Source organism: Urtica dioica, chromosome 10, assembly GCF_054948205.1.
Source record: "Urtica dioica subsp. dioica isolate 48M chromosome 10, U.dioica_male_clone48M_v1_H2, whole genome shotgun sequence".
Taxonomy (NCBI): domain Eukaryota; kingdom Viridiplantae; phylum Streptophyta; class Magnoliopsida; order Rosales; family Urticaceae; genus Urtica; species Urtica dioica.
The window spans coordinates 20,894,934-20,911,057 of record NC_142765.1 but is presented as its reverse complement, the minus strand read 5'-3'; the positions used below and the strand labels follow the sequence as shown (position 1 = coordinate 20,911,057).

At 36.7% G+C, this 16,124-nt stretch overlaps 2 protein-coding genes across 3 annotated transcripts; one reads left to right on the top strand and one right to left on the bottom strand.

Annotated features, from left to right (window-relative positions):
* Positions 1–2,042: 2,042 nt before the first annotated feature.
* NBS1 (nijmegen breakage syndrome 1) lies at positions 2,043–6,914 on the bottom strand. 2 transcript variants are annotated; one of them, XM_089629601.1, is made up of 14 exons: positions 6,775–6,914; positions 6,556–6,619; positions 6,122–6,175; positions 5,597–5,840; positions 5,408–5,493; positions 5,050–5,180; positions 4,829–4,875; positions 4,612–4,720; positions 4,288–4,374; positions 3,757–3,928; positions 3,210–3,652; positions 2,672–2,733; positions 2,456–2,558; positions 2,043–2,345 (listed from the first exon to the last, which is right to left on the bottom strand). In XM_089629601.1, exons 2-14 carry the CDS (start codon positions 6,590–6,592, stop codon positions 2,280–2,282), a joined length of 1,641 nt encoding a protein of 546 aa, XP_089485727.1. In that variant the 5' UTR covers positions 6,593–6,619; positions 6,775–6,914; the 3' UTR covers positions 2,043–2,279. The 2 variants fall into 2 exon arrangements, with proteins under 2 accessions (XP_089485727.1, XP_089485728.1); XM_089629602.1 differs by having other exon boundaries at positions 6,556–6,615.
* A 3,382-nt stretch (positions 6,915–10,296) lies between these two features.
* On the top strand, positions 10,297–15,635 carry PARC6 (plastid division protein). Its single transcript, XM_089629270.1, has 13 exons — positions 10,297–10,364; positions 10,491–10,804; positions 11,342–11,455; positions 11,614–11,751; positions 12,038–12,142; positions 12,236–12,358; positions 12,537–12,905; positions 13,089–13,184; positions 13,347–13,463; positions 13,707–13,772; positions 13,853–14,641; positions 14,979–15,169; positions 15,303–15,635. The coding sequence occupies exons 2-13, from the start codon at positions 10,532–10,534 to the stop codon at positions 15,382–15,384; spliced, it is 2,463 nt and encodes an 820-aa protein (XP_089485396.1). The 5' UTR covers positions 10,297–10,364; positions 10,491–10,531; the 3' UTR covers positions 15,385–15,635.
* Positions 15,636–16,124: the final 489 nt, after the last annotated feature.

Genomic DNA, 16,124 nt, shown 5'->3' with positions numbered 1-16,124 from the left:
CATCTCTGATCCTCAGCTTCTCAACGCACAATCTCTGGAAGCTTGAATCGACCATTGTTTCCCATACCCCGCCGTACCTTTATGCACTCTTGGAGATATCCGACGTAACATAGATCATCCTATTGGCATGCGTACATAAGATTGCACGATGGATTTGATCAACGGTGAAGATGTAGAGATCAACCTCGTGGCAGTCGATATTGAAGGTCTTCTTCACTCTGGCCTACTCTGAGGCCGTTGAGTCCCATCGGAGGATTATCTCTACCACCTCTTCTAACTAGCCTCGCTCGAATACAGCGAATAAGATAATGAAAAGAAAACAATTAAGCAAGGGTAAAATTAGCACTTATTTTAGATGTACAACGATTGCGTACACTCTTTAGAATCACTATCACGGGTAATTTCCACATTTAAATTTGGAAAACTTGTATAATTAACAGTTTTAAATTTTCAAATATACCGGATAACTCTCAAAATTATAAAATAAATAAAAATTTTGTCTGAAATACATTTAACCATTTTCCGATCTACAATTTATTGACGAACTCGACAAGAAAAATAGGAGAGATACTAAAGAGAAGTCAACGAAACTTCTGTATAGATAAAATATAAAGTCCAAATCATCACATAGGTAAATGAGTAAGTATGCAAAATAAAATAAAAAATTAAAAAATTGCCTACTTTTTTTTTTGGAATAGTACGGATTTTCCATTAAGATTGGGTAAAAAAACCCATCAATACAGGAGAATAACATCTTAGTACATGGATTACCAAGACCTAAGTCGAGGTGAATCTAACACTAAATTCCGGTAAAAGAACGATATGTGCAAACTTTCGACAACGGGAAGAATTACAAGCACCAATAGAGCACACAAGAGGCTCGTTAAAAAACCCAAAGAATGGCGATGGAAAAATCCAACCAAACTCGGTCCGATAACCACGAATAGGGTAGCTATTCAACCTGCATAGATAAAAACCTAACAGGAAATCCACTACGGGAGACGCAACTACGGCTAATCCGAGTCCAAAACAAACCAAAATAAAACAAGCATAATAAAAATTAAAATGATCCATACTCCAACCAAGAATCCTAAAGCTAAACTGAAAAAAAAAAAAAAAAAGCCACCAAACCAGTAGACCAACCACAAAAACCGATCCAACCAGCCCAGATCTGCGCACCTTCGTCAGTCGCACAACGATCGGAGAGCAAGAGTCCGGCGGTGCACATCGACGGCGGTCGCACTACGGTCGGGGAGCGGTAGCTCGGACGCGGACGCGCACAACGACGACACGCTGAGAGCCACACTCCGGGGGTCATACGCGGACGGCGGTCGCACCGTAGGAGTCCGGCGGTGCACAGCGTCAACGAACCCACGAGTCCAGCGAAAGACAACAGCATTGCTGCACGGGGCGGGGATGGCGATCCTGAGCCTGCTGTTGGGTCGGACCGCCTTGCTGGCGGCGGCGCTGGGGACGGCGGCGACGAGGCCGGGGCTGGTGGTGGACGCAGTGGAGTTGACCGAAGCTCTGGTGATGGAAGGGGTGCTCGAGGGCCGGGGCGGGGGGCTCTAGGCGGTGGCCAGCCTCTGGAGAGTGGTCGGAGTGGCTGAGACCGCCTTCGAGCTCGACGGTCGACGGATTTGAGCCGCGACAACGACGGCGTGAAGAATCGCCCTCCCCTCCGGACCGGAGCCGCGACAACGACGGCGTCTGAACCCAGAGGGGCGGCGGCGGCGGTTCAGAAGTAGGGTTTCTTCTGTTCCGAAGTTTTCTTAAGGAGAGAGAGAGAGAGAAAAGCTTCAACTTTTTAATTAAAAAAAAAAAAATTGTGTGATCGTTTATATTTCATTATGATTATGATAATATTTACAATAGAAGAGAAGTGCTTGCATTTTGTAATTATACAGTTTTCTAATTTTTATTTCTCTCTCACTTGAAGAATGTTTTAGAATTGAATTTTTGGATAATATATCACGTGCATTGCATTTGATAAGTAACATAATAACTTTATTTTATACGCACAATATTTACCATATAAGTGATACTGTACAAATGCAATGTGCGCATTTATTGAATTGTTTTACCTGAATTCCATGTGCGGTTAATAGCGTAAAACAAACGGACACATGGTAAATATAAATAGATATGGTCATTCTAAATTTAACTAATCTTTAATTCAATTTTTTCAAAATGATTACAGGGTTTTACCGATACCGTGTAGTCATATAGCTATACACACCACATTTATGTTTCCATTTTTCTTTTTAAGAGCAAGCTGTTTATCTTCTGCCTTTCGTACTAAGAAGTCCATGAACACCCCCAGAAACTCCACGGCTTCTTCTTCCCTGAAAATACCGTCACATTATGTGACTCGCATTTCATTTTTTATTAAGGTAAAAAGCCTTTATTTCTTTCTCTTTTTTTACAGAAAAAAAAAAATAATAATAATACCAACCTTGTCATTGTTAAACAAGTCTTCTGAGATCGCTTCCATTTGCTTTCTTCTTTTCTCTTCTTTCAAAGACTCGGTTACTACCTCATTCTCGTTGCCAGATTCTCTGTCATCAGTGCCACAAATTAACTAAGCACCTCACGGAAATGAGTAGTTATGTCCATCGGAGAGAGAGAGAGAGAGAGAGAGAGAGAGTGAGAGAGAGAGAGTAAACCTTACCTGTATGGCTGTTGTGAGAACGGAATTAAATTTTCGAAGCTATTCCCAGATTGAATATTTATCTGCAGAACAATCAAGAAACAAAGTCGATAAAAAAATAATAAAAAAAAACCCAAAGACGAAGAATGGTAAAATAAACCGAGCATTTTTATACTAACACAGAAAATTGTTGATTCGAGTTCCTCAGTTATAAAAAAAAAAAAAAAAAAAAAAAAAAAAAAAAAATTCGTCATACAATTCAGTCATACCTTTTTTTTTTTTGGCTTTTATGAACAGTAATGGTATCGAATAACTAAAAAATCGACCTTTGAGACTAGAGGCCAAAGCAAAATAGCCAACTTAAACATTGTGGATTGTAAATATTAGGTAAATACCCAATTTTATATATTTACAAACGTATTAAGTCACGTCATCATTTATGGCTATTTACCTAATATTTATCAAATCTTGGCTATTTAACAATATCAAACGTTTTAAGTTGACTATTCTTCTAATTTTTTGAAAAAAAAAAATTATATGAAACTGAGCATACTTTTACCTTCCTGAAGCGCTTGAAATTCGGAACGTTAATATTTGCAGTACACGCGACAATCGACGGGTTCAGATCTCGCACTATCAAACACTGGCTATAAATTACATCAACGTTTCCACTTTCGCCCTCGGCCACTCTCTCCCTTTTGGCGGGAAATCCGCCGCCGCCGCCGCCGTCGCCACTGGGCCGGAAGCTTTTGATACCGTCAATCGCAGCACGATCGATGCTCGTTCGCTCAATCTTATCATCTTCGGCCTCCATCGTGACTTCCACAGAAGACGACAGAACGATGAATTTCTCATCGCGATCGCGATCGTCGGCCAAATCTTTTCGATCCTCCGCTCCCGCGTGCGCCGAAACACAGACCAACGACGTCGCGTTTTCCTCTCCTTCTTCTTCAGAGTCTGCCACGATTGTCTCGTCCGTCGAGCATGAAGATGACACAACCACTGCGACAACAAAAAAATACGGAAAAACGGGAACGAGTTATTTACAAGTGTGCCATCGGGTTTTTTTCGTTTTATTTTTTTAGGTAAATGGTAACAGTACTTGCCACAAGGTGATATCAGAAGGGAGCGATCGAAGTTGGCGGTTAAAACGGCGCAGAGTAAGTCTGTTTCGTTGATTCTAGAGAGCGAGCTGAGCTTGTTGAAGCAGCCGAGCTTTGAGGTGGGCCCACCAGGGATGACACATATGACGTGCTCGTTTGTTTCAGTGTCCGATCGCTGAAAAGGTTTTCAGCTCAAACACATTTCAGTATTGGATTAGCGCAAATAGTATTTGAACTATAATATATGTGTGAGATTTTGGTCCCTTAACTAATTATTCGAGGAAAATGGTCCTCAAACTAGTGGCTTTGACTCATTTCTGTCTTTTTATAAAAATATTAAACTTTTTTTTTTATGAAATCCAACATTTAAACAGCTTGAACCATGTTGATAATCTTAGACATTATATTTTTTATTTAAAAAAGTATCAATGATGAGGTTCTTATCACTATTCTATTATAAAAAAAATAAATTATAATGAAGGAATGAACTACTAAGAATAGAAAGTATCTCAGAGAGAGAGAGAGAGTTCATACTTGACTGCTTGAAGTGAACTCTTCAACAGAAAGAACTTTAGAGCCGGTTAATTCCAATAGGGACTTCAACTGATTCCTGAATCTATACTGCAATTTCAAGTCAAAAGAAATTTGTCAGATTAATGTATTTATTTAATACATGCTTGAATTCAACGGCTTGTAACATTGTTGCAATTGAGTTTCTTCTCATTTCTGTTTTTTTTTTTCTTTCTTTCTCATAATTCCTAACTCTAGTTTGACCAAATTCATAAAACAGAATATAATCACGAGGCAGATAACTTAGTACTGGTGATTTAGTTTCTCAGAAAAATTCAGTTTCATTACGTTGTTTATCGAGTCTAAAACAAAAGTGTATCCTTCCAAACATCCATCCCGAGTTCTTGGCTCCGCAAGTTTAACTGGCACCCCATCCACCGTAACAGTTGGTATATGCCTGATTAATATAATATTAAATTACAAAAAATTTAAAAAATAGTAATAAAAACAGAAGATGATTCCATTAGAATATTCGAAAGTTAAGATATATCATCGTGCCACTTACAGATTGTAGCTAGGGATTTCTGTGCGAATTTTCTCTTCTGCAACTGACTGCACAAAAAAAATGCTAGGCTGAGTAATAATTATATTATTTAAAAAAAAAAAAAAGCAGAATATATCTTCTGAGTAGAGAAGATAATAAAAAACTGAAGAAATACAGTTTGTTGATAGTCAAAACTAGAATAACATCTAAGGCCTGAATAAGATTTAAGTAATTGTATGTACCGTGAACCAACTACTGCGAGTGCAAGGTATTTTTGCTGCAATGGCTTTCAGTAAATCTTCTCCGACTGGCGTGAATTCGTCAACGAATACATGTGTGCACTCTTGACTGAAGCTATATGTAACTTCAGCCCCTAGATGAAAAAAAAAAAGTACATAAAACAAAGAAAGGTCAATAAACTAATATAATATGTTAAACTTTTTTCTTCTCTTTTTCTTTCAAATTCTTAGAGTGGAGAAAAACTTATAATTTCGCTTTACTAACTTCTTTATGAGAGAAAGACTCGGTGATTTAGTGTTTCTGGATTTTTATCTTTTTTTTTTATAATTATTATTATTACTCTGTTTGAAAAAAACTAACCAATTGACGACAATTTGTCTTGAAGGGGATGATTTTCTTGGTATGTCTCCGAGCAGACCCAAAACACAAATGGAATAACAGAAAACCTGCCATTTACGTATTCACATGTACAATCTTACTATCACAAGAGACTCCAACTCCTATGTATATATATATATATATATATAGAGAGAGAGAGAGAGAGATTACTTGTACTTGTTGTTTCCGGTTCCAAATTGGATAGTACTTCCGTCTGCTAAGCTCGTTTCTTTATTCGGAAATTGGTGGACTTTCTCGACCGATCCGCGGTCTTTGGTGACAATCGTTCCGTACTTTGAACAGTCTCTGATACGAACTTGACACGGCAAGCTCGGAGAGTTGGTCATAGCGTCGACCAATATCTCTGCGTGTACACGTGAAACTCCTTTGTCTGTGGCGATGATAACATCGCAGCCTAAGACAGAAACGAGAACGTACTTGAATTATAAAATTCACCGAGAAATAAGCAGGAAAAAAATATATTTAGTGTTGTTTAGTGACGTTAAATGGACACACAAATATTCGTTGGTTCTCAAGTGGTCCCAGAAAATGTCTAGTTAAGTTTTGGTATTCATTTCTGAAAAAACCGATCTTCCCATTTTCTCGATGACCACATTTCACCGTATAGCATTTGCGATACAAATGGGAAAAAAACACATAAACATAATAATAATAATAAATATAAAATATTCGTACCTTTCCGACCAACTTTGTACGACCCCTTTGCAAAGATGTAATATTTGTTTTCCCCTGTTTGATCATACATACATTTAATTATGATATGACATGATAAAGCTTTCAAAAAATACTTGAAATTGTATAACTCACACAATGTCAGCGTTGGAGATTCATAAATTATTTATATATTGAGAACTTTTATAATAATAAATAATAATAAAAAATTAAAATTTCCCAAAATAAATTTGCTCAAGAAATAAGATGATACCTTTACAAAAGTTAGAAAACAAAGCTATCAAAGCAATTTCCCGGTGAAAAAATAGCTCGAGATTGATTGGAAACTCTTTGAACGTAATTGAAATTGTAGACCATAGTTAAAACATTTAAGACAAATATTTAACTGTTCAGCCAGATTATACAAAGACAGCGATATCATCGATTCAGGAGCTAACCTGAAAGAGGGTCGAATGGGAAGATACCCAAAACCATCCTTAGCTCGGTATTCCTCGATACTAGCTTTAACAATATTTATCAATTCAATCACCAGAAAAAAAAAAAAACAAAAAAACAAAAAAAAAACAAAACAATCGGTAACACCGAAGCAAAGACAATACAGTTAAGGATTACAAACGAACAGTAAAAGGAGAATATAAAAAAAAAACGAAACGTACGAAGTCGTCGTCTGAGGAAGAGATGAGAGAATGTGAATCCGATTCCGGTGGTGGGTTTGCCCCCAAAAACCCTTCAAAACCTTCTTGGCGTGGGAACTTCTCTCTCTCACCCCAAAACTCTCTTTTGATTTGAGCTGAAACGTCAGTGACCACGTGATCATCACGTGCCTAACTTAATTACCACTTCGTGATTATTTTACGAAAATAGTCCACAAGAACGTTAATTTCAATCCCGCTAATTATACAAATTCTTTGAAATATAAGAGAAATACAACCCCAATTTCATTTTTAGCCAATATTTAGAACAAATAATTGGTTGCTTAAGCCACAGAATGTGTAGCAATTTATTTTTAGCCACCCTTTCGTTAATTTCCCGTAAATAGTCATCTTGCTTACGTGACAGCTTATTAATTGAATTAGTTTTACATTTTTGCCCTTACGCTATTTTAATTAGGCAGTTTTTTTAAAATTTCGAATTAAATATTGAAACCGAATAGGGAAGTTTTCAAATTTGAATTTTGAGCAGATTTTGAAAGTTCTCAGTCATTAATTGTTATGTATTTGGAAATTTTCGGCGTTGACTTTAGGTAATTAGTTTCTATTTTCGTGCAATTAATTATGGATAAAATCTATAAATATATTCTTCATTCATTGCTATTATTTGTCTTCCATATATTCATAAATTCCAGAATTTTCGTGCTCAAAATATTTCCAGAATTTTTTGTTCAGTGCAAATACACGATTATGCTGTAAATATACTGTAAATAAGCTTTGTATTTACAGTGAATATACTGTAAATATGCTTTGTTTTTACAATGAATATACTGTAAATAAGCTTCGTATTTACACGAATATACTGTAAATATGAGTTCTATTTACACGAACATACTGAAAAAAAAAAAAAAAAAAAAAAAAAAAAAAAAAAAACTTCTTCGCGGAGTCCATAATATCGATCGGGACCTTTGGACGCAGATTCTTCTCTTCTCGGAAAATTCAAACAGGGAGCACGAGAAAAAGAAATCAATCTCTTGAATTCTGACGGTTCTCTTTGATGAATACCTTCTCAATTTGATGAATTTTCACGGGAAATATCTTCTCAATTTGATGAATTCCGACGGTCCTCTTTGATTCCAGCCGAACTCCTCGTCAATCTCTTTTCGGCAACTCCCGGCGACTCCCCGATCCGAGTGCGCGCGGGTTTTGGGTCCGCTCATGACGGGGTGTTTGGTGGTGGTCCGGGCGAGCGTTCTCTTCTTCCTCGAGCTCTCACTCCCTCGATCTCTCTCTCGGCTCTCTCTCTCTCTCGGTTCTCTTTTTTTTTTTTTTGAAAAACTATAAATGGGAGCGGTTGTGGTTAAGTGTGAACGCAGCTACACGGTTATAATTACCTCCTTGATATTCGCGAGCATTAATAACCAAATATTTGACTTGATTACATGTAAATATTGAAAGAAACTGGGCGGAAAAACAAAAGGGTAGTCTAGTCATATTTTGGCTGTAAATAAATCCTCCTGACTATTTACCATTTATTAACAAAATGTGGGCTAAAATTAAATTGCCTATTTTCAGGAGGCTATATAGCTTAATTACCCTATTTAAAATATATATATATAGACTTTTAGATTGATACGACAAGTCAGTTCAACTATTTTGTACCAAGTATACCCTTTTATTAATTAAGTAATCATATTTGAATTTGAATTAAAAAAAACTAATTAACATTCAAAATTTCTAAATTTGAGATCTTTTTATTCATTAAATAGCAATTTTTTTTTCTCTCTCTCTCTCTGAACTTTGGCGAAGTGGATAGAGGACTTGCATGGTATGAAAGATTGAGTGATGGATGATGATGCAGTGGTGACCCTAAAGCGGATGCTAAACAACTATCACAACGAAGAGATCGGCGCTATCATATGCATGTTAGAGAGATCAGCGCTAAACACAACATATAAAATGTTAGGAGTGACAACTTTTACTTGAAAACAATTTGTATTTTTTATTATTATTATCAAGCTCGATTACTTTCATAAATGACCGATCATTAACGAAATTTATGATACATTAGCCACTCCTACGGGAGACTTTGATGGTGTAGCTAAAAGTTGCATTTTTCTTTACCATTATATCTAATATTCATTCTACCATGTCATGTGATATAATGTAGTTCATGGTATTACTATGAACCTTAAAAATCACAAAACAAAATGATCTCATGGTGATTGATACAATAACTGTGTATACATTCGAATATGAGTATGCCGTCTAACACAAAACTTGTGATTGATCGTAGAGCGATTTTTTGGTTATGACAGAATTCGATTTTCATAGATTTTTTGAGACACAATTTAATCATAGCATCTATAACATCTATGATGGTCTAGGGGAGCATTGTCATGCTCTCAAGGATGATCGGGGCTCTAGCATGAATTATGAATTCTAGGTGCGCGAGATCGGGATGCTTGAGAAGTGGAGAAGACCAAGTAGTGGGTTTGTCAAAATCAATATGGATGTTGCGCTTAAACTTTAAAGACATGGAGTCAGCCATCAGAACCATTGCGAGAGACCAAAGAGGTAAGACACTCTGAATGTGGAGGAGTGGGATTCTGACTTGCTCGCCTTCGAAGGCTAAAATGCAAGTGGTATACATGGTGGCTTTACCGCAAAACTGTGGAACATATAAAAGGTGAAATTCGAAGAGGACAACCAGAGCATTATATGAAGAGTTTAGTTACGTCTAAAAGTTGTCATATTTGCAACTTTTGCCCCGTTTTGACAGCATCATTGATTTAAGTAAGGTGTTCTTGGCAGCTACTTGTGGCTGGATTCCGAGACATTTTAATGGCTCTGTTCATGGTTTATGTAAATGGAAAATGATGGACCATAATCATGGGTTTTGTTATGAAAGGGATGTTCCGCCCCTTATGCGGAACACGTTTTAGTGGAACCCGTTGAATAGAAGCATAGATACTCTTCTCTCTATTGGTCTTTCCAAAAAAGAATGTTCGATGAGGTTTTAGTGAGGCGCTCAAAACTTTTTTTATTTGAGGAATTTGGGCTCAAAATTTTAAATTAAATATCAGGGTAGACGGTATCGAAAAATAAACGTCCACTGTCATAAAGAAATGACCTTAATGTAAACGGTAATGATTTATGGCACGGGCCACGATTTTTGACGATCCACTCAGAGGTTGCCACGTGCCCACCAAAAAGTGATAAACATCCACGTGTTAAATGCTGAGTGGATCGTCAAAAATCGTGGTCCGTGCCAAATAGCATTGCTTTAATGTAAAAGATCAAATGATGTAGTTGTTATTATTTTATTTTTTTATGCAACCTCGATTATTTTAAAAGATAAAAAATGTAGTTAAAGAGTGACTTGATCGAATAAAGGAAATATTTGACGGAAAAAAAAAATTGACGGAGACGGAGAAAAAGCCCTGAAGAAAGAAAATGACTTAAGCAATGGTTCTTGACACTATCCATTTATTAATCCCCATAATTTCGTTTTCATTTCATTTAATTCTCACATTAAAATAAAAGAATTCCCGGTTAAGCAATTTCAGAGACAGAGAAAGCGATTGAAAAAGAGAGTGAGAGATATTATTCCTGTCTATTCTCAATTTAACAGTCGTATTTCTGCTTTTTTAAAAGCCACGGAATTCTTCAATAACACAGCTCTTTCTTGTTTTATTTCTATTCTCCAATGCGAATCACAGTAATGTACGTTCAAAGCGAAGCTCCTTAGGGTTCTCTAACAATGGCGATGGCTCGGGCCGTGCCGGGAATTCCGTCGACCTGTTGGAAATGCCGAATTGACGACAACAATGGTGGCTATTACTACAGTTTCAAGGAAGAACATCGACTTCGGAGGGAAATTGGGGGTTCTAGGGTTTGCGTTTGGTCCGGTTCGAGGAAGCTCGATCGTGGTGATGTCAACGGACGGTGGAGATTGAGTGCCGTCGATACTCGCATTGCTCAGAGCGCTTCTTCGATTCGCGCCATTTTTGAGATCCCGGTTACTTGCTACCAGGTGAGAGACTTCACTGATACTAAAGCATATATTTCTATAGATTTAAAATTTGGTAACGATTTGTAAATGTCAGTTTTGTTGATTGAATTGGAGAGCAAAGGCGCAGAGTATGATTAGGATACATATATATATATATATATATATATATATATATATATATATATATCACTAGAAGAAGCACAATATACGAATTCTTTGTTTCCATTTCCCTGTTGATGTGATGGATTTTATCTCTGCCTTTGTAGCAAGATAGGAGTACGAAGAAATAGCTTCCTATACGGTTTTTATATCACATTTAAATCTTTATTTCATTATTATTTTTCTTGGCACAGTTTCCTTTGAAAACTTTCTCAGTCAAAGTTATATCCGGATGGTATTTAAGATTCATCTCTAATTTCTATTATCGATTGGGGATCTTGTTTTTCTTTCTTGGAATTGATTATTTTTAGCTCTAGGGTTTTCATCTTGTGTTTCTGATCACAAACCCTTTTGTTTCAATTAGTAACTTACTTACAAGGAATAATCATAATCTTGTAGCTTATTGGTGTTACTGATGAAGCCGAGAAGGATGAGATTGTGAAGTCTGTAATGAATTTAAAGAACTCTGAAATCGAAGAGGGATACAGCATGGATGTTGTGGTATCGCGCCAGGTAGAACATCAATTTTAATCAAACTCCTTTTTTTCCTCCGAAATGTTCGTTTATTTTCCTTTTAAAAATTCTAAATCTTCTGTTGTTTATCAAGTTATGAAAATGGTAAATAGGAGTTCGGTTCACAATTTGTTCTCTTTTTCTTGCTTGACTTGCAGAATCTTCTGATGGATGTGAGAGATAAGCTTCTCTTTGAACCAGAATATGCTGGTAATGTGAAGGAAAAGATCCCTCCAAAATCTTCAATTCAACTACCTTGGAGTTGGTTGCCTGGGGCACTATGTCTCCTTCAAGAGGTAATACTTCTCTATATTTTTTTTGAGGTAAAAGCATGAAGCTCATTGACACTGGTAAAAAGGATATTAAAAATTGTTTGTGAGACCTTGATTTGACACTTCCGTTTTCACTTGTTCTTTCCAGATCTGATTCTGTCTTATATAAATATTAGCTTAGTTGCAGTATGAATTTTGTTTTCATAAATGTTATCACAAAGAATCAGCAATGAATTTCTTTTCTCTCACCCCAACCAATATCTTTTGGTTTTAAAGGTTGGTGTGATGGTATTATGTTTTCGCGATCCAGGTTGGTGAAATAAAGCTTGTTCTAGAAATCGGCCGTCTTGCTCTCAAGCATGGAGATGCTAAGCCATATGTTCATGATTTACTTCTTTCAATGGCACTAGCTGAGGTAAGTAATTAGCAGCACGGTTAAAAGTCATTACCCTCCTTTTCCATCAGCTTTGTTATTCTTCTGTTTCTTAGAATGAGTGCTTTCTTGAAGTGTACGACCGCGAAGATTGGTTTCGAGAAGAACAAGATATCTCTAGGATTTGAAGCTCTTGCTCGTGCTCAGTCCCTTCTAAGAAGTAAAAAGTCGTTTGAGGAACTGACACTGTTATCTCAGGTAAGACTGATTCTTGATGTATGTGGTATTACGAGTTTGCATTTGTCTTACCTGCTATTTGTATTGCTAATGTAAACATTTTTTGTGGTAAAAGATGGATTTGTTCTACATCAATTTCAAGTTGCAGTAGAGAATACCTGATTAAACCGATTTGCATCACTTTTGACTGATGATATAGATAGAGGAATCTCTTGAAGAGCTCGCCCCTGCTTGCACTTTGGAATTGTTAGGAATGGCTAATTCCTTTGAGAATGCTGAACGGAGGCAAGGAGCTATATCAGCCTTGCGTGAATTGCTTAGACAGGGACTTGATGTAGAGGCATCCTGCCAAGTCGAAGATTGGCAAGACTTCTTGACCCAAGCGCTTAAGAAGTTAATGGCTGCAGAGATAGTTGATCTTCTTCCGTGGGTTGACTTGGCAGTTACTCGGAAGAATAAGAAATCGCTCGAGTCACAGAATCAAAGAGGTGTAATTGACTTAAATTGTTTCTATATGGTCTTAGTAGCACACATAGCAGTTGGGTTTTCAAGCAAGCAAAAAGAGCTGGTAATTCTTTTAGCACTAGTTCTCGCTCTTACTCTCTCTGATACACACACGCGCACACACACAACTCACATTTGCCACTATGCTGTTGGAATTTCTAAGAATGATAATCTTTTAAATAATTGTTTGTGCATTTTGGTATTCACAACATTCCCATACTTTTACACATTCCTTTTACGTTTGCAGATTTCTAAAGCAAAAACCATTTGTGAGTGTCTGGTGTCATCAGAGGGAAGCGATCTGAAACTGGAAGATACTTTTTGCTTGTTCCTTCTTGGCCAGGTATATATGTTACTTTCAGGTTCCTCACACTTTTACTCAGATTCTGCAATATCAAATTGGATGTGTGAAGTCCTTAAGATCTTTATTTATTTGCGGCTATATTGTCCAACCCTTGCCATTGTCTGTTCATAATGACATGATATGGCAATTTATCGCTTTCAGGTTAACAAGGGTGAGGTGGTTGAAAAGCTACAGCAGGTTGAATTAAATTCAAATACTGCAGTACGGAATTCAATCGCGGGAAACAGAAACAGTACTACTGACTCAAACCAGTTGTTGGTAAGGTTATTTATTTATTTATTTTTTCTCTTAAATCTTGGCTCTTTCTGCGATTTCTTTTCTTTTTCAAGTTTCATGAATCAAAATTTGATTTTTTAAGTAGTTTTCGGTACGTGACGCTGCTTACTTCAGTAAGCTGTCATCACCTTAAGGCTGTCACCTGTATATTACAAGTCTTGAATTTTTCTCATGGCGAGAAGGAAAATTTACTTTTATGACAAACTCTTATGTTCAATGTGCCAGGAAAAATGGCTAAAAGATAATGTCCTCGATCAATTCCCAGATACAAAAGATCATCCTCCAGTTTTGGTGAGATTCGTATTGATTAGCTAGTAGTTGGAACTATTTCACTCTCCATTTAGGAGGTTTAAAATTGGTAAAATTTTCAGGCAAACTTCTTTAGCTCGGAAAAGAGAACTGTTGGCATAAAAAGAAATACAGGACCCGCGCAAACCATGTCTTTTGCTGGCCACAGATCAATGAATAGTTCTCTTTTCTCCGAACGTAAAGATTCTGAGGAATCTGTTTCACGTTTGAACTCTCCGCATCTTGGCATGGCTGTCAACCAGTTGACCCCAACGGACTCACGAAGTTCGTTGATATCAGAGAAGAGCAACAACCCAAGCAATGCTGGTCCGCCATCAGTTCAGTTAAAAAGGAAACTAAGCTCGCATGACAACGAAGTTTGGGATAGTTGGTTAGCCCGAGCACATGTGGCCAGAAAAGTATCATCGGTTGCAGTTCTTGGTTGCATTTTATTTGCTACTTTTAGGCTAACAAGCATGAATGTAAATGATACGAGAAGCGCTTTGAAACGGGTCCCCAATAAAGCAAATGCACATTCAAGTTCTGTTGCTTGGCAATCAGATTATGCTATCGATAGCAATCTGGTACCTGCACATATAAAGGGAAACGGAATTTCTGAGGGAGTCAAGAAAATTATGTCTATGGTCACGATGCGGTCCAAGAACAATGAAGATGGAGGAAATACCCGAAGTATGTGGACCGGTGGTGGTGGTGTCTCATCTTCCGTGCGAGCTGTGTCTCGGAGACTCATGCCTGTAGAAGAAGCTGAGGAACTTGTGATGCAATGGCAAGAAATTAAGGCCGAAGCTCTGGGACCCGACCATCAAGTTCAGAATCTCCCCGAGATTCTCGATGATTCAATGCTTGATCAGGTAAATTCATCGAGAATTATCTGAACTATTTAAGAATTGAAGTGCCGTAGGTAATGTGGTAAAATTGTTGATTGTTGGGCAATCCAATTAGTTGTATTATATCGGCTGCTATAACTGGTAAAGAACTGATGTTGTGGTGCTTAAATTAGTTAGCTTGAGTAGATATCAGTAGAAACAATTTTAAGTTTTCTATAACGGCTATAAACGTTCTGATTAAAAAAAATGATTGAAGAATTTATCACTGAGAATACAAACCACTAAAGAGACTGAAGATCACATTTAAAGGTTCAAGGCTAATTCACGGTTGTGAAAATTCGATTTTTTTTCTTTTTCTCAGTGGCGGGCATTGGCTGACACTGCGACATCTCGGGCTTGTCATTGGAAATTCGTATTGCTACAATTGTCAGTCCTACGATCTGAAATTTTATCTGATGGGATCGGAGAAGAGATGGCAGAAATTGAAGCTCTCTTGGAGGAAGCAGCGGAGCTTGTTGACGAATCCGAGCGAAAGAACCCAAATTATTACAGGCAATTTTATATACTTCAAACCCTTTTTTCCATCTTACAATTAGCATGTTTTTTATAGGTAGTTTCGGACCCGGAATTTGCACGATGTCATTGTTCTCTCGTTTTTTTTAAATATTTATTATTTTTATTGCAGCACTTACAAGATTAGATATGTACTGAGAAGGCAAAATGATGGTTCTTGGCGATTCTGCAAAGGAGATCTGCAAAAATCATAAGACATATTCAGCCTAGTAGGACTACTAATAATAATTAGTGATTTTACTAACTTTGTCATCTTCAATTCTTCCCACTAGAATTTTTTTTTCCTGGGGCGTTTCGAGTTGTATTTCCTGCACTAATTTTAACGTTGGTAGATATATTGAAAATAGAGAAGAAAAGAAAAAGGAAAGAAAAAAGAGAAAAGGAAGAATGTATGGGATGCCTTTAGTTTGTTTCATTGTTCCCATCCGTACATACATAGGCCTGTTTTTTTATTTTTTTATTTTTTTTAGTTTTATTTTTTATTATTATTTTTTTCTGCCTTATAAGAAATCTCGCAAATGGTTTTGCTTTTGCGAATGTTGTCTTTCGCTAGAGGGGTTATAGCATGATTTTATATCAAATGAGATGTAATTATGAAGGGTTTCCTATTTTTCATAATCACCATAATTTTTTTTTATTAGGAGATAAATTTGATATAAATATTTCTTACAGTATAATAAAATAATAGACAATAAACTGGATAAACTTGATACAAGTGAAAACCAAAAAAAAAAAAAAAAAATTAGATGTAACATTTTATTGAAACTCCGAATATATATTAGGGAAAATTAAATAGTGTTTTCATAGTGTAAAATGGTAACGGTTAAATGTCAAAAGCCAAGTCGTCTAACTAAGGAATTTTATGGAATTTTTTATAAAATTTTTAAATAAATAAAACGATTAACGAATTGGCTTCGCGACTCACTTTTCTTAC